The 17701-nt window shown below is 50.6% G+C and overlaps 2 protein-coding genes across 4 annotated transcripts; both read left to right on the top strand.

The window, feature by feature from the left end:
* The first annotated feature begins 1142 nt into the window (after positions 1 to 1142).
* On the top strand, positions 1143 to 4291 carry RRAD (RRAD, Ras related glycolysis inhibitor and calcium channel regulator). 2 transcript variants are annotated; one of them, XM_080937492.1, is made up of 5 exons: positions 1143 to 1288; positions 1497 to 1878; positions 2523 to 2596; positions 2682 to 2886; positions 3659 to 4291. In XM_080937492.1, exons 2-5 carry the CDS (start codon positions 1512 to 1514, stop codon positions 3934 to 3936), a joined length of 924 nt encoding a protein of 307 aa, XP_080793618.1. In that variant the 5' UTR covers positions 1143 to 1288; positions 1497 to 1511; the 3' UTR covers positions 3937 to 4291. The 2 variants fall into 2 exon arrangements, with proteins under 2 accessions (XP_080793618.1, XP_080793617.1); XM_080937491.1 differs by having other exon boundaries at positions 1445 to 1878.
* A 4090-nt stretch (positions 4292 to 8381) lies between these two features.
* On the top strand, positions 8382 to 17125 carry CDH16 (cadherin 16; the record flags this gene model as incomplete). Of its 2 annotated transcripts, XM_080937222.1 has the most annotated exons (17): positions 8382 to 8426; positions 8696 to 8785; positions 9494 to 9649; positions 9724 to 9862; positions 10189 to 10347; positions 11701 to 11897; positions 12436 to 12558; positions 12736 to 12886; positions 13163 to 13390; positions 13475 to 13551; positions 13630 to 13818; positions 13899 to 14140; positions 14667 to 14800; positions 15348 to 15590; positions 15710 to 15817; positions 16124 to 16240; positions 17028 to 17125. In XM_080937222.1, 17 exons carry the CDS (start codon positions 8382 to 8384, stop codon positions 17123 to 17125), a joined length of 2496 nt encoding a protein of 831 aa, XP_080793348.1. The 2 variants fall into 2 exon arrangements, with proteins under 2 accessions (XP_080793348.1, XP_080793349.1); XM_080937223.1 differs by lacking the exon at positions 8696 to 8785.
* Between the last annotated feature and the right edge of the window lie 576 nt (positions 17126 to 17701).

Genomic DNA, 17701 nt, shown 5'->3' with positions numbered 1-17701 from the left:
TCCGAGGCAGTGGTGGTACCAAGTCTATTTTTGCCATTGATAAAAGGGTCTGGCACACGGGTACTTAGTATGGATCAGAAGTAAGTCTTAAACAGAGCAGGGGCCCTGAGACTAGTTCCTAAAAGCTACCCTCTTGCTCATACCCTGCATTTATGCCCCTCCTCAGTGAGATGTTTATGAGCAAAAGGCCCTGCATGGGGCTCAGGAGCAGGAAAACTTGAAGACTATAAAGGGGTTGTCTCTTTCTGGAGTCCCCCACTGTCAGCCTGGATCTCCCCAACTCTGGGCAACCTCATGCCCAGAAGCAAAATGGCTAGGGCCAGGGTTAGATATTTTTAGCAGTTACTGGCAGCTGCTTGGCATGCTTAGAGTTAGGGTGGGGACTCGAGTTTGTGTTTTCCTTTTTCTGGCCCTGTAGTTTCTCTCCAGGAGACAAGCACCTAGTAGGCTCTCTAAGGGACACCCCCCCCCCAAGAATTCATGGATGACACCAACCTTAAACCTGAAGGGCAGTCTTGTTGGGCGACTCTTTAGTTCCAGCACAAGGACGGAATAAGACGGACTTAGTGTTAAAGCTAGAAATGCCAGTTTAGGACCCTGTAAATTCTGGTTAGGTCCATGCCTGGAGAAATGGGCTCCATAGGTTCTGAGTGTGTCCAGTCCATTAACACATCTACTGGCTTGGGTAATAGGCCAGGACTGAGCAGAAGAAGGGAAAATTCATCTTTAAAGAGACAGACCTAATTTTTCTCCAGATGGAGTTGTACTTCACTGGTACAGTTACCCACTACTGGCAGCCTTTGCATCACACACACCGGTGCACTCTCCTCAACTCACGCTCTCTATTCCCAACCCTCCCCCTCTAACACCCCCCTCGCCCCCCCTTCCCAGCCACCAGCCCCGCCCCTGGCGGGTTTGAGGTCCTAGAAGGGAGGTGGGGGATTCCCGGGGGTGAGTGGATGCGTCAGCCTCTGCAGCAGTTGTGGAGGACAGGGGCGGGGGCTGGGGGCGGGGGCGGGAGCGGGGGCGGGGGCGGGAGCGGAGGCGGGGGAGGGGGTAGGAGTAAGGGCGGAAGCTTGGCTGGTGGAGGTTTAAATAGGAGGCCCTAGAACTGAGACCCAGAGACAGCTGAGAGGCTGAGAAGGCAGCAGAGGAGAAAAAGGCTGCAGCCCGTGACAGCGACAAGGGTCCGAGTCTGAACAGGGGTCTGCGAGTGGGTTCTATCTGATCCCCCAGTGGTCTGTGAAGCAACACTGATCAAGTCCTGATAGCATCTGTGTGAGAGTTGGTGAGTGTCCTGATGAAGTGGGGTGGACGACACCGTCTGGGCTGGGGGGATGAATGGGGACCCAAGTCCAGCTGGGTTACTGGGGAAGGTGTGGACCTCCTGACTGGCAGTAGGTTCTGGCAGGTCCTTCATCCTGAGCATCTTTCTTGACTCCAGAGTCCTGCCTACTCCCGCGATAGAGCTGCCATCCCGATTCTTGGTTCCCCAGACGGCGTCCGACACGATGACCCTGAATGGCGGCAGCGGAGCGGCTGGGAGCCGCGGCGCGGGCCGGGAGCGCGACCGTCGTCGAGTGAGCACCCCATGGGGCCCGGCACCTCCACTGCACCGCAGGAGCATGCCGGTGGACGAGCGAGATCTTCAGGCGGCGCTAGCCCCAGGCTCCCTGGCAGTGACTGCAACTGGAACTCGGACACAGGGGCAGAGGCTGGACTGGCCCGAAGGCTCCTCTGATTCGCTCAGTTCTGGAGGCAGCGGCTCCGAGGAGAGCGTTTACAAGGTGCTGCTGCTCGGGGCGCCTGGTGTGGGCAAGAGCGCTCTGGCGCGCATCTTTGGTGGTATAGAAGACGGACCTGAAGCTGAAGCAGCAGGTGAGAGAACTGGGCTGTTTAGATAAAGATAGTTGGGAGGCAGTAGAGCTGGACTAAAAGTCGCAAATACTATGAAAGTTCAAGGCATTTTCAAATCATGTTATTTCCCCGTCCAAGATGGAGAAACTGAAGAAGAGCCACTTACTCCCTACTTACTGCCCCCACACCTCTCCCCTATCCACGTGCCAGGCCTTGATAGGGAAGAGGTGTCCAGAATAGAAGAGTAGAGTGCTAGATACGATTTCTTTGTGGCTTGGAGCACATTCCTGCCTGCCGGGGCTGGAAGAAACAAAATCAAAGAAAGTCTCTAGGAGAGGAAAGTTAGGTGGCCAAGGTCTCCAGGGGTTTGGGACAGCGGCTATGCTAACTCCAGCCAATATGATCACACCCACCCTGGAGCCAGGCAGCAGGATCCCTAGACACCCAGTACTTCACTAGTTTGGGGACATAGAGATAGGTGGAGGTCATGTCCTCCAGTCCCTAGCTCCCAGGCTTTGTCATGTTGTCTGAGCATAGCAACCATCTGCTATTGGAGAATTATCAGAGGACTCAGAGAAGAAGCAGGAGGCGTGGTCAGAAGAAGAAGGTGGACACTGGGAACTTTGACAGCCAACTGATAACTTGGCTTTTGGCTTCCTTCCTAGGACACACATATGACCGTTCTATCACTGTGGATGGAGAAGAGGCATCATTAATGGTCTATGACATTTGGGAACAGGTAGGATGCAGGCTGGGGCACAGGGAACGGGGGAAAGCAAAGCTGGAAAGTTACAGGCTTGCGTATGCGTTTGTGTCCCCTCCAGGATGGGGGCTGCTGGCTGCCTGGCCACTGCATGGCCATGGGAGATGCATACGTCATTGTGTACTCGATAACGGACAAGGGCAGCTTTGAGAAAGCCTCAGAACTCCGGGTCCAGCTGCGGCGGGCACGGCAGAGAGACAATGTGCCCATCATCCTCGTGGGCAACAAGAGTGACCTGGTGCGCTCTCGTGAGGTCTCTGTGGATGGTAAGTAGGCATTGGGTCAGGAAAGGGAGGGAGATCCTGGCTGGGCTGTGGGCCAGTTGGTCTTGACTCAGCTTGAGTCCCTGGGGATCATCAGTGGCTAAAAATGTTCAGGAAGAAAACTTGGTGTTAGAGGGTGGGGGAGGTGTTGCTGGTCCATCCGACTCCCAAAGGCCTACTTAAAACAACGGAGGCGGGGGGCGGGGGGAGAGACCAGATCCGCTAGGAGAAATGAGACACACAAGCACCCTCCTCAACTGCTTGTTGGGTCCATGCCTGACAGGAGACAAGAGTGAGGCTGAAGAAATGGAAGAACATGTAGAGAATCAGGAGGCCCTACCAGTCTCAGAGTAAGCCTGGTCCTTCTTCATTAGGCTTTAGATCATCGAGTACTTCAGACTGGGTGATCTTGCTCCCACCCAAGTCCATTGGACTATTTGTTATAGTAGCAAGTCATAAAATACATAGCTGTCAAATAGCTTCACCCGCCTCGGTCTACTATTACAGACTACATTTTAAATGCTGGGCTTTAAATACATGAATGCTTCTTTTGTGAGCCACCATAAACTTTGGGGGCATATTCTGCCTACCAAGTGACACCAGCAATGTTTGGGATTCTCAGTACAGGGACTGGGATCTCTGTGTCTCTAGGAAAGAAGGATCTAGGGTTCCTTCCTTCTTTTGTTATCCTTGAGTTGTAGCTGGCGGATATGACCAGGGTTTGATTTAGCATTCTCCCATCGTTAACCAGCACATGTCTGTCCCCATCACATAGAGGGCCGGGCCTGCGCAGTGGTCTTCGACTGCAAGTTCATCGAGACATCAGCAGCACTGCATCACAATGTCCAGGCACTGTTCGAGGGCGTCGTGCGCCAGATACGCCTGCGCAGGGACAGCAAAGAGGATAATGCCCGGCGACAAGCAGGCACTCGGCGACGGGAGAGCCTTGGCAAGAAAGCCAAACGCTTTCTGGGCCGCATAGTAGCTCGCAACAGCCGCAAGATGGCCTTCCGTGCCAAGTCCAAGTCCTGCCACGACCTCTCTGTTCTCTAAGGCCCAATGGCCCCCTTGCTTAGCGGGCCAGTAGATGGGTGGAGGGGCCAGCCCAGCCAACTGCTCTAGATGTCTCAGAGTTGGCCCACCCTCTGTATTTCTCAGAACTGTCAACTATGCACACCCTGTCTCGTGGTCATGGACAGAGATAGTGCTGACCAGGGAGGCAACTCCAAATGGCCAGCGAGGCCTGGGCCTATGGAGATGCATGTGCAGGCCCACGTGCATACCAAGAAGCCTGAACCCAGCTCGTGGACAGGACTCCGCCTTTCTCCGTGTGGGTGTCTGTGCCCTGGAGAGAGGCTGTTCGATATGGTTGCTGTTTGTTTACATGCAGATTTTTGTAATAAAGACTATTTCCTGACAAACCAGGACTGTTGAGTATGTTTCTTTCATGGTAGCTTCAATAACAGAAAGAGATTCTGAAAATGAGAGGTAAGGTCTTCCTGTCCACATCACCTAGTATGTGGTCTCCATGGCCCTAGTGGTTGGTTTAGACATAACCATCACAATGGACAGAACAGATAGGAAGCTTATAACAGGTAGGAGGCACATTCAAGAAGCAGGAGATAAAATACGCTCTCAGGCTATTATCTAGACCCTTCTGCACTGGGGCCTGGCATTTTCTAGCTCACTGAAGATCCTATTGCTTCTCCATATGTGAAGGGACACTGAGGCTGCCCAAGGAAGCACACCTTGCTTTGGATTTCACAGCCTGATTGTGGGTTCACACTCTGCAGCATGTATCTCTGCCCTGCTCCTCCTAAGAGGTGGAAATCAGCCCAAGCCGGGGCATGGAGGATAAGACTCCAGAGATAAGGTAGCCAGAGCTAGCGTTTAAGAGTAGCTGTTGGGGGAGACACACTCGGCCACTGCTGGGTTCTCCACTTCTTGGGGAGATTACGCCGCAGCCTCTGGGAGTGCCTGTGCTAACACATTGACTAGTTTGCCTCTGGCCAGGAGAGCACTCTACAGCTCTCCCTGTCTGGAATGAATAGTTCACATTTGTGTAAGAATGTGTCCCTGTGTGCCATTGCTGCCTCCCCATCCATTCATGTCCCCCTAGAAATTGAATATATAACTTTCCCTATATTACTTAAAAAAAAAACAAACAAACAAAAAAAAAAAAACCCAAAAAACAAAAAAACAGAACCTGGGGCCTCACTCATTGTAGGTTAGTTCCATCCTCAGCCAATTTGTTTTAAGATAGGGTTCCTCTAAATTTCCCAGGCTTGCCTAGAACTTGCAATCCTCATGTCTTGACCTCTTGAGTAGCTAAGATTATAGATAGACCCTATCACCAGGCCAGTTCTCCTTTGAGACTCTTTCTCTCTCCCTCCTTCCTTCCCTCCTCTGTGTCTGTTTCTCTACGTGTGCTATGGCTGCATTTGCCTGTGCACAGACTGCTGTGTATTTGGAGACTAAAGGTGGATGCTAGGCATCTTTCCCAATCACTTTCTACCTTATTCTTTGAAACAGGGCCTCTCATTGAACCTGTAGCTTAGCAATTGGATAGATTGGCTAACCAGCCACCCCCGTGAACCCTCCTATCTCCACTTCCCCGGTGCTGAGATTATAAGAACTTTACCTGGCTTTTACATGGCTACTGGGAATCTGAACTTGGATCCTCATTCTTTACTGAGTCATCTCCTCAGCCCATCTTCAACCTTCATCCTTTTTGGCACTGGTGAGGGCACAGGAGTTTACCTGTTGTGTGTGTGGTTTCAGTTACCCTTGGTTGACTACAGTCTGAAAATATGAAAAGGGAAATGTCGGGAATCAAGGATTCATAATTTTTAAAATGGATGATGATCTGAGTAATGTGATTAAATCCTAAGCCATCCAGTTTCTGTCTCACGCAGGATATGAATCAGCCCTTGTCAAGAGTGTCCACACTGTATATACTGGACTCACCTAGAAGACATCTCAGCCCTCAGATCAGCTCTCTAGTATCACAGTGCTAGTCATCAGACAACCTTTACAGGGTAGTGACATTGGCAATTTATATATGCCAAAGAGAGGTTATGAGGTGTGTCATTTAACTGAAAAGGCATGTATTGGAAGAAATAGCATATATAGTAGATTTAGTATTATCCCTGCTCCAGGCCTCCACTGGAGGTCTTACTCTCCATGGATAAGGAAGGCTCCTGAACATGTTTTCAGCAGCTAGCACATCCACTTGCTGATGGGCAGAAAGTGGCTGAGTGGGAACTGATACATAGAACTGTTCATTTCCAAAGCCTGGAGGTGGCCTGGGACAAGTGGCCACATGTTTCTTCATTCCACAAACTTTTAGGAGTTCTTGAGACCTAGTTAGAGCCCTGTTGCACCTCACTCAATATCAAAAAGATGTTTGATGATGGCTCCTCAGTGTGTGTGTGTGTGTGTGTGTGTGTGTGTGTGTGTGTGTGTGTGTGTGTTAAAGAGAGTCTCTGAGATTACCCCACATCCTCCCCCAGGCAGTGTTAACTGCTCAAAGCTTCTACTGTGCACACACATGAGCGCACATACATACAAACACACACACACACACACACACACACACTGAGGCATGTGGAAAGCTTGCTCTGCCATGTGAAGGTCCCCAAACCTGAAGAGGAACCCAGGCCCTGGGAAAACTGCTTAGCCTCTCTGTACCCCAGGGTATGACAAGGGGACAGTAGATGGGATAACAGTGATATATGCTCAGGGAAGTTCTGGGTGCTGGTTAGTATGTGTGAGACCTCCTTCAACAGCCCCATATATAGGCCTAACCTAGACTTGGTGTCTCAGTGATCCTAAAACTGACACTCAGTTTGTCCTGGCCCCACTTCCATCCTGAGATACTGACTAGATACACCATGAGAAGTCCTCAGGGGAGACCCCAAAACAGAGAGAGGAGGGAGACCAAGACCTTCTTACTCTCTACTCTCATCTGAGATTCCCAGAAAACAAAGGTTCTTCTGGGTCTGCCTTTCAGGCCTTATGGGGAGGTGAGGCTGTCCTGGTCAGCCCTGTAACTCCCCGAAAGTCACCTGAGCAGGTTCAATCTTCTCTTTTTCTTCTTAGAGACATGAGACAGGTCAGAGGCTCACCCTTGTCTAGTTGAGGAGACACTGTGGGTCTACAGGGATCTGCATGCTCTAGGCTTCTGTTCCCATCCATTGATCTCACTGATGAATGTTCTAGAGCTCCCAACACACACTTGGGGTCATCTGCCCTTTGGGTTACAATCCTAGACCTTCCCTTTGTTCCATGGGTCACTTGGGAACACTTGGGGCAGGACAAGGTCATATGCTACCCAGAGGGACTCCAAACCTAATACATGGGAGACAAGCTGGTGTCTTCTGTGCATCAGTAAAAGCAGTTCATGGGATGGGATAGGGGAGCCTAATCCAGCCTGTGAGTGTAAGGACTTTCCTGAAGAAGGGATTATTAGTGCTTGTTGCTAAAGTGTGAGCAGGTACTGACTGTCCTGTTGAAAGGTGGGAAGAGCATTCCAGGCACAAGGAACAATATCTGGAGAGATCTGGCTACAGATGCCGCTGCACAGAGGAGAAGTGGGGCCAAGTCTAAAGCCACAAGAAAAAAAAAGTTATGTTCAAGCCCAGAGGGCTAGGAAGTGCTCACTGAACTGTGTCAAGGGGGCAGTGACAGACCAAGATCTGCCCACCTCCTAGGGCTGGCAGTCACGGATGCTGAGCAGTCCTGGCTTTCCAAAGTCAATAAGTAACTTGGGGGGACTAGGCGGGGCCAGACCTGCCACTGTGAGCCCAGTGGCATTTTCCACTCCTGAGCAAGCGTGGCTGGACCGCCTACCTGCCCAAGTGTCCACCTTGCCTTGCCCCACCTAGCCCAATTTGCCAGAGCTCCCTGAAGAAGGATCTCTCTCTCTTCTGGAAACTGGACCAAGGGAGAGGCTTTGGGCATCAGTAGGTAAGCACCTGAGAGCTCTTGGGTAAGGTAGGGCTGAGGCGAGGAGTAGGGGCACTGCCCTATCCTTTAGATATCTGGGTAAGAATATTCAGGGATCTATCTTGCAACTGTGTGTGTGTGTGTGTGTGTGTGTAGCATTGTACATTCTTAACTCCCTGCTAAGATCTGGAAAGCACAGCCGAGGAGAGAGTTCCTGCCATAGGGGGAGTCTGCTGGAATCTGGAGGGTGGCACTGGGAAACAGGATAGTCAGTCCCCAAGGCCCCGAGCCACAAGTCCTCTGTTGCTGAAGGAGTCGTCTTGTGTTCAAGTCCCCCATGACCTTGGTCAGGCTCCGCCACTCAGGGTGGTTGGGCCTCCCTTGGTCTGACCGAGAAGCTGAACATTTTCAACAGAGAATCACAGGCCATTTCAGGGAGAAGAGACTAGTCCACAGTGAGTTCCCTCCAGTAGTACATACAGAAGAGAGCCCTTCTTCCTGCCCTTCGGGCCTAGATGCTCATTTCCATATCCCTCAGGCCTGCCTTGACCATGATTTCTGCCTGGCTGTGGCTACTTTGCCTCTCTGTTATTCAGGTGAGCTGGGACCTGTCCCTCCCTTCAGATTTCAAACTCGGGGGGGGGGGGGTTAGCACCCTTGTCCCCAGTCCCATTAGACTCATAACACTGGTCACAAGAGTAGTATGGGAGTTGTGAGATCAAAGTCATAGCTATGGGCCTTCTGTGGAAACAGGAAGCCTAAAACCAAGGGGCGGATGGACTAAGATCTGGTAGGTCAGGGGGAGGGAGCAGCAACTCCCTCTTTCTGCCTGTGTCTAAGGAACAAGGTGAGAATTTCCCCACAGGCTTTCACCACTGAAGCCCAGCCTACAGAAAGCCTGCATACGGAAGTCCCTGAAAACTATGGTGGAAATTTCCCTATTTACATACTCAAGGTGAGCCAGAGGGTGGCTTCCCATTACTCCCAGTATCACACTTCTCCTGCCTCTCTAGGTCCAGTTCTCTTTCTTGCTTTGGAACTCCTTTGAGTCTTGCTTCCTAGACAGTGCATGGAATTAGTGTAAGCAGCTAACAAGATCTCAGTCCCAGAGAAGAGCTGAGGAAAAGGAAAGAAAGGGAGGTACTGGGTGTGGCAGAAGGTGCCTGTAATCTTCTGGAGAGGATAAAGGGTTTGATGCCAGCCTAGGCCACATTGTGAGACCTTGCCTTAAAAGTAGAAGAAACACTGTTGGAGAGGTTCCAGTTTTGGACAAGAGGGTGTCATGGAGCATTGGGGGGTGGGGGAGGTTGTCAGGTACTAGAGGAAAAGTTCTCCCTTTGAAGAGTTACCAGATTTGAGATTGCAGGCAAGTGCCAGCTCCTTCTGAGACTCAGTTTCCTCACCTATCCCCTAGCTCAGCTGTTTTCAACCTTCCTAAGGCTGCAGCCCTTTAATACCTTTCCTCATGTTGTGGTGAACCCCCACAACCATAAAGTCATTTTGGTACTTCATAACTGTGATTTTTGCCACTGTTATGAATCATAAAAATATACGACATGCAGGATATTGATACGCAATCCCTGTGGGTTGTCACAACCCACAAGCTGAGAACCACTGAGTATGACCCTGGCCCCTAGTTCTTTTGCCTGTTCTCCCCCACCAGCTACCACTACCCCTAGGGAAGGATGAAGGTCAGATTGTCCTATCAGGAGACTCGGGCACAACAGCTCAAAACATCTTTGCTGTGGACCCAGATTCTGGCTTTCTGATGGCAACGAGGGCCTTGGACCGGGAGGAAAAGGCCGAGTACCAACTTCAGGTATGACAGAGTGAGGCACAGGGGCAGGCACGCAGGTGAGACAGATCTGGAGACCAACTACCCTTTCCTTCCAGGTCACCTTGGAGTCTGAGGATGGACGTGTCTTGTGGGGTCCACAGCTTGTGACTGTGCACGTGAAAGATGAGAATGACCAGGTACCCCAATTCTCCCAGGCCATCTACAGAGCTCAGCTGAGCCAGGGCACCAGGCCTGGTGAGTGACACGGGCAACCAATGTGTGGTGAAGACAGGTAAACATTGATAAGACATCCGACAGTAAAGAGACAGTGGCCACTGACAAATCAGCTGGATCCTACTTGTCCCCCAAGTTTGTCCCATTCCGTGCTCCCCAACTCCACTAACGGCTCCATCTACTTCGGGTCTCAATTTGCTCATTTGTGAGTTGGGATAAAAAGCAGGCTTGCCTCCAGTACCCTGATATGTTAATGAACACAGAAGCAACTCTGAGAAGAGAGAAGGAAGGTACAGAAGTCTCCCTGTCCCTACATAGAATCCCTTATAGTCTATCCCTGTTCCCAGGGGTCCCCTTCCTCTTCCTTGAGGCTTCTGATGGAGATGCACCAGACACAGCTAACTCGGACCTTCGATTCCACATTCTGAGCCAGTCCCCAGCTCAGCCTTTACCAGATATGTTCCAGCTGGACTCTAAACTGGGGGCTCTGGCCCTTAGTCCCAATGGTAAGCATGAACTCGGTTTGATTGAGGGAGGGTCGGGGAATGCTGGAGAAAGGGGCCTCTGAGGTATACGGGCTGGGAGGGTTGGAGCTGAGAGGAAAGAAAGAGCAAAAGGCATTTTGGTAGAGGCCAAGGCTGGGTTATTCATGGCAAGCTCAGAGATGTGCTGAATAGAGACCAGATACGAATGGATGAAGGAGCTGTAGATAAAATACCTCAGGGATGGTATCAAGATAGATCTACTTCTGGGAGTTTGATCAGAAGTACGAGTCAGGGGTAGAAGAAAAAGTGACTCATACCTCAATCCAACCAGCCACCTCTGCTCTTGTCTAGCCCCCAAGCGACCTGCACAGCCCATGCTCCCAACTGCTCATTCATACATGCCATCATCCTGTAGACACTCCACCTAGTCAACCACCAATTCCCCCAGCCTAACACCTACCTATCAGCCCTCCTCCCAGCCCTGGTCATCCAGCTACTTCACCAGCCCATCAGCCTTAAACTGTGGAAGGGAAATTGCAATCTGTCAAGTACTAGTTGGGTGCTCTAATGGTGATTAAGAGAGACGACTCTGTGGTTAAGAGCACTGGCTGCTCTTACAGGGGCTCCGAGTTCGAGTCTCAACTCCTAGGTGCCATTTCATAATCCATCCTGTAACTCCAGTTCCTGGAAATCCAATGCCCTCTGCTGGCCTTTGCTGGTACTTTTACTTGTGCGGACACACATCATAAATAAATAAAATGCATCTTTAAAAAAATTATGTCATCCCTCAGTATTTTTCTCTCTTCTTATCTTTTTGAGTCTGTTGTTGTTGTTTTTCCAGAAAAGTTTTCTTTGTGTAATCCTGGCTTTCCTGGAACTAACTCTGTAGACCAGGCTGGCCTCAAACTCAGAGGCTACCACCACCTAAGTGCTGGGATCAAAGGCATGCATGCACCACCACTGCCTGACTTCTTTTTGAGTCTTTTTTAGTTTTTTCTTGGGGAGAGGGGGTAAGTCTATAGAGAGAGATAGAGAGAGGGATCATATAGATATATAGATATTACATGTGTGGATCTTTTGCCTGTGTATGCATATATAGATGCCTAATGCTGGTAGAGGCCAGAAGAGGACATCATTCCTTGAAACTATAGTTACAGAGAGTTGTCAGCTGCCATGTGGTGATGGAAATATAGCATGGGTCTCCTGGAAGAGTAGTCAATGCTCTTAGCCACTGAGCCATCTCTCCAGTCGCACCTCTCCCCAAGATTCTTTGGAATACCTGTAACATGCTTGTCTTTCTGTTTGGTACTGGCTGAAGATTCTTTGGGCCTTGCTCTCAGGGTCCATGCTCAGCTGACCTTCTATCTCTTTTAGGAAGCACCAGCCTAGACCATGCCCTTGAAGAGAATTACCAGTTATTGGTACGGGTCAAAGACATGGGTGACCAGCCTTCAGGCCACCAGGCTATTGCCACCGTGGAGATCTCCATAGTAGAGAACAGTTGGGCACCCCTAGAGCCTGTTCACCTGACAGAGAATCTCAGAGTCCCATACCCACACAGTATTGCCCAGGTGAGAAGTGACTGAAGTAATGCCGTTATGTCTTCTGGCTAGTTCCAGGAGGGCCAGCTGGGCCTGGCCTGAGTCATACAAACACTTGGGGGAATGCTCAGGACTCAACTTGACCTCCATTTCTTCCTTTGTGTCCTACTCTAAAGTAAACAGTAAGGTCCCAGGGAACAAGCATACAGTCTATCACCTGCTATCCCCTGGCTGGTATGAGTTTGTGAGCTGACATCCCCAGCTTGCCTAAGGCTTCCTCCGGGAAAGGAGCTGCCAACTTTCACTGCCATGGGGATTGTCACCCCAGCCAGAAATGTCTCCAGCCTTTCCTAGCAATGCCTTGGGGTCAGGCCCAAAAAGTAGAAAATAAAATAACTTGGTCACTTAGGCACTTTGGCAAGGTCCAAGCTTGGCCCAGAGTAAGGTTGTCGTAAGTAGCAAACCACGTGCTCTTAGAGACCAGGCTTCTTGCCTGGGAATCCGCTGGGGAATAAGAGCTAACATAGATCCTTCCTGCCTCTAAGCCTTCATCTTACATCGTCCACAGGTGCACTGGAGTGGAGGAGATGTGCATTATCAGCTGGAGAGCCAGCCTCCAGGACCCTTCGATGTGGATACAGAGGGGTGGATCCGTGTAACCATGGAGCTGGACCGAGAGGCCCAGGCTGAGGTGAGGTGAGAGGGAAACCCAGGACAGATTGGAGGGTGCTCTGACACATCCCCCACAGATGTGGAAACAGTGAAGACATCCCAGATGAGATGGGGCTGGCCACCAGAAGGGACTTGATCCATTCCAGGTAGGAGTCACCCTTGGCCCTAATCTGAGACTCCCCACTGCCCACTACAGTACCAGCTTCAAGTCCGAGCTCAGAATTCCCGTGGTGAGGACTATGCAGAACCCCTGGAGTTGCAGGTGGTGGTGATGGATGAAAATGATAATGCACCTGTCTGCTCCCCACATGACCCAACAATCAGCATCCCTGAGCTCAGCCCCCCAGGTGAGTTATGGACCTTGTCAGGAACTGGGAAGGATAGAGTTCCTAGAAACTATCCCATCTTTCTTTGGGATAGGTCTAGCTTCAGAATTCTTTATCAAAGCCAAATACCATACACACACACACACACACACACACACACACACACACACACACACACCACATATGGGTACACACACATACACACACAAACACCACACATGCACACATACATCACATGTACATGCACACACAAACATACACACATACACGAACATGGGTGGGGATGTTGTCTTACAGGAACTGAAGTGGCCAGGCTCTCAGCAGAAGATTTGGATGCCCCCGGATCACCTAATTCTCACATTGTGTATCAGTTGTTGAGCCCTGAACCCGAGGAGGGGGCTGAAAACAAAGCATTCGAGATAGATTCGACCTCAGGCAGTGTAACACTGGGAACTGTGCCACTGAACGCTGGCCAGAACATCCTGCTTCAGGTGCTGGCTGTTGACTTAGCAGGATCAGAGGGTGGTAAGTACCCTGATGGTGGGTAACCTTGGCCCCTGCCCCTCTGCTTCTACTGGGACCTCACCAACAATCCCTCCCCTCCAACAGGCCTCAGCAGCACGTGTGAGGTGGCAGTCATGATCACAGACATCAACAACCATGCCCCTGAGTTCATCAATTCCCAGGTAAGCTGACACCAAGGTATTGGGATCACTGAAAGGGGACTGGCTGGTGGTGTTTACCAAGCATCTCCATCTCTCCAGATTGGGCCTGTAAGTCTTCCTGAGGATGTGAAGCCTGGGGCTCTGGTGGCCACACTAGTAGCCACTGATGCTGACCTAGAGCCTGCCTTCCGCCTTATGGACTTTGCCATTGAAGAAGGAGACCCAGAAGGAATCTTTGACCTGTCCTGGGAGTCGGACTCTGACCATGTCCAGCTCAGACTCCGGAAGGTTAGGATGTAGACAGGTGGGGAAGGGTCACAAGCATGCCACCCTGATGCACACAGTGACCCAGAACTCAATGGTTTCAGAACCTCAGCTACGAGACAGCTCCTAATCACAAGGTGGTGGTGGTGGTTCGGAATGTAGAGGAACTGGTAGGCCCAGGCCCAGGCCCTGCAGCAACAGCCACGGTGACTATACTGGTGGAAAGGGTAATACCGCCCCTCAAGTTGGACCAGGAGAGCTATGAGACCAGCATCCCAGTCAGTACCCCAGCTGGCTCCCTCCTGCTGACCATCCAACCCTCAGACCCCAGGAGCAGAACCCTCAGGTGAGCCAAATGCCCTGGCACCTGCCTACCTTGGACTTTCCATGTTTCCCAAGAATGACTTCAAGACTCCCAAAGCAACTCATTCTATATGTGGCCTAATTCCTCAAACAATTACTAATGCCAAGGTTCTGACTCCTGGAAGGTCAGGGCTGGATAGAGTAGGCAAGCATGGAGGAGGTATGATTAGAGCTCCTTAAGGGAGTATCACCACCCAGATTGAAGCTGTACCTAGATCTTTGCCCTCCAGACTTCTTGGCAAGATGCTCTGGAACTAGTGAAATTGAACGAGATGCCACCCTCCATCCACAGGTTCTGATAATCCTTCCCCCACCTATAGTTCAAACATCCTATCACCAAACAAATTCTAAAGCTGGGCAGCTGGGCTCACCAGCACTGGTATTGTCCCTGAATCACAGACAGGATATAGAAATTGAGTATCCAGCCACACCATCCTGGGGGGTTCTGGGCAGCACCCTGTATATTGTTCCAGTGCCTCCCTAAACACACCTTCTTCTTTGGGCCTCAGGTTCTCCCTGGTCAATGATTCAGAGGGCTGGCTCTGCATCAAGGAGGTGTCTGGGGAGATACACACAGCCCAATCCCTGCAGGGTGCCCAGCCTGGAGATACATACACAGTGCTTGTGGCAGCCCAAGACACAGGTATATATGGTCATGCAGCGATGGAGTCTTGGAAACTCCTTTGATGAAAACTATTCTTCAAGTTGACACTCACAATTCCCCAACCCTGTCCCTTGGGCTTCTCAGGCTACCAACTGCAGGGACAGACAAGGCAATGGGCATTAGATTAGGAAGGTAGAAGGAGGGCCAGGGGCTGTGTCTGAGGCAGGAATGCTAAGAGATGGGCCAAAGGTGAGGGGGACTGCAAGTGGTGCCTTAATAGGACAAACAGCTAGTTCTGGGGAGGCAAGTGGGGAAGTCATAAGTGGTGCACTCCTCAGCAGCCAGGGCATGTCTGGGTGGTAGCATCAACAATGGGACAGATTAAGCACCCAGAAAGATACAGGTGACCCAGAGAGTTGTTTACATAGTGAAGGATGAAGGTTATGGAGAGGAGGAGACTGGATGGAAGGAGAATTGGGGTGCAGGAGTACGAAAGGAAACAGTAGAGTAAGGTGAATGGGCCCTGTGGGGTATGGGGAAACCAGCCCAGGTTCTCAGGGCCTGAGCCTCACCTCCCGTAATGCAGATGATCCAGGACTGAGCACTTCCGCCACCATTGTGGTCCACTTCCTGAAGGCTTCTCCTGTCCCAGCACTGACTCTGGCCTCTGGGCCCAGCCGACACCTCTGTACACCCCGCCAGGACTATGGTGTGGTTGTGAGTGGGGTCAGTGAGGACCCTGATCTGGCCAACAAGAATGGTCCCTACAGCTTCGCTCTTGGTCCCAATCCCACTGTGCAGCGGGATTGGCGCCTCCAGCCTCTCAATGGTACGTGGCAGGGGAAGGGAATGAGGCTGTGAAGGGTGAGTTCACCTGGAAGTGAGATGGGGTAGGTTTGGACGTAGGGGAGCAGCTTGGATCGCTAATCATTTTCTGCAAACCAACAGATTCCCACGCCTACCTCACCTTGGCACTGCATTGGGTAGAGCCTGGTGAATACATGGTACCTGTGGTTGTCCACCATGATGCCCAAATGTGGCAACTCCAAGTCCAAGGTGAGGCTGGGACTTGGGTGCAGTCAAAGTCGGCATCTTTAATTTCTGCGGGAGCCATCAGGATTCGGGGGGTGGGGGGAGTGGGGGGAGAGCCTGGGTATACACGATACAAGCAGCACACTCCTATGCACATTTGCTCATCTGGGACAACACATCTATGCATATCCTGCCACACACACAGAGGAACAATCACCTTCACACATGCACACCTACACAGGTGTGCACAAAAACATGTATCAGCCAGTTTACCAGACGGGAGCAGCTGGGAGCCTTCCCTAATATTCTCATCTTCTTTCGTCACCCCAGTGATTGTGTGTCGCTGCAATGTGGAGGGTCAATGCATGCGCAAGGTGGGCCGCATGAAGGGAATGCCCACGAAGCTGTCAGCGGTGGGTGTCCTCTTGGGTACCCTGGCAGTGATAGGTAATGGAGGTTTTATGTCTTTATTCTGACAAATTCGCTCTTTGATGATTTTCTTCACTGGTTCTAGTACAAGGCTGTGAGGTGTTTTTCTCTTGGAGGTCCATGTGAACTGAATATATATATGTATGCGTGTGTGTGTGTGTGTGTGTGTGTATGTATATATATATAACAAAATATAAATATATTTTATTATATTTTTTAATTTTTTAAATATTTATTTACTTTATGTATATGAGTACACTGTAGCTGTCTTCAGACACACAAGAAGAGGGCAGTGGATCCAATTATGGATGGTTGTGAGCCATTTCTACAGTCCATATATACATATACATATACATATACATATACATATACATATACATACACATACACATACACATACACATACACATACACATACATATACATATACATATACCTATGTATATATATATTTTTTTAAAACAGTGTTATCACTAAGTTGTCCACAGCTGGTGTCCTGGAATTCATGGTAGCCTAGGCAGGCCTTGAGTTAACATCTTTCTGCCTCAGCCTCCTGAGAAAGGAGACTTATGGAAGTTTGGGAGGCTGGGATACGCTTTGACCTTGGTGAGGTAAGAGCAGAACAGATTCCATCATACTCCGCACAGCTTGAGAACACGGTCTAGATGATGTCATATAAAGCCAACAACACCGTCGAGAGGTTTCATGAGGTGCCCTTCTGATCATCCCTTCTAAGGGCTGGGAGGCTGAAGCTGGGAATGGTTCCTTCTGTCCTAATTCTTACCCGGTTCTTCTCATACCACAGGTTTCATTCTCGTCCTTGTCTTCACGCATCTGGCCATGGCAAGGAAGGACCACCTGGATCAGCCGGCAGACAGTGTGCCCCTGAAGGCAGCAGTGTGAGTGAGCTCTGCCTCAGCCCCATCTGAACTCACTGAGAAAGGGCCCGGTACCCAAGATGCACTGGGGACCAAGACAGAGTAAAAGCCCTTCACCTTGTTGGAGTGGAGACATTGTCACCAGGCATGTCCCCAAAGCCTGAGCACCTTCTTTACAGGATGACCATGGGAATACTCCAAATGGCAGCTCTCTGTCCAATAATAAAGGCTCAGAGAGCTAGACTGGACCCTGGAGTAAAGAATGTCTGTACTGTGTCTGCACATCCATGTGCACATCTGTGAGCCCCTCCATGTACAGCCCGTCTCCTGCCATACAAAATAGGTCGGCAGGATGGGTAGGGTCCCTTGTGAGGAAGGACACAAGGACATCATCTCGGGTGTTGGTAAGAACTTGGTTTCAATGTAATGTGGGTCTCCAAGAAACTACCAGCCATAAGCTCTAAGGTAACTATAAAGGTAAGATGACAGATGTCTTTTCAGGAGGCATTCTGTGTGCTCAGGACGTCTCCGTGCTATGGGGGCACACAGTATTGTGAACGTGTATCCTCCATTCGTGTGTGTGCACACTCAGGTCCCTGTG

The sequence above is a fragment of the Micromys minutus genome, assembly GCF_963924665.1.
Source record: "Micromys minutus genome assembly, chromosome: 24".
Lineage (NCBI taxonomy): Eukaryota > Metazoa > Chordata > Mammalia > Rodentia > Muridae > Micromys > Micromys minutus.
Note: the sequence above shows the minus strand (reverse complement) of the source record. Positions and strands in the feature narration are given on the sequence as shown.

Coding starts and splice junctions, on each gene's coding strand:
- RRAD (XM_080937492.1), top strand. CDS start 1,512: ATGACCCTGAATGGCGGCAGCGGAGCGGCTGGGAGCCGCGGCGCGGGC. Junction 1,879..2,522: donor ACCTGAAGCTGAAGCAGCAG/GTGAGAGAACTG, acceptor CTTCCTTCCTAG/GACACACATATGACCGTTCT. Junction 2,597..2,681: donor TCTATGACATTTGGGAACAG/GTAGGATGCAGG, acceptor TGTCCCCTCCAG/GATGGGGGCTGCTGGCTGCC.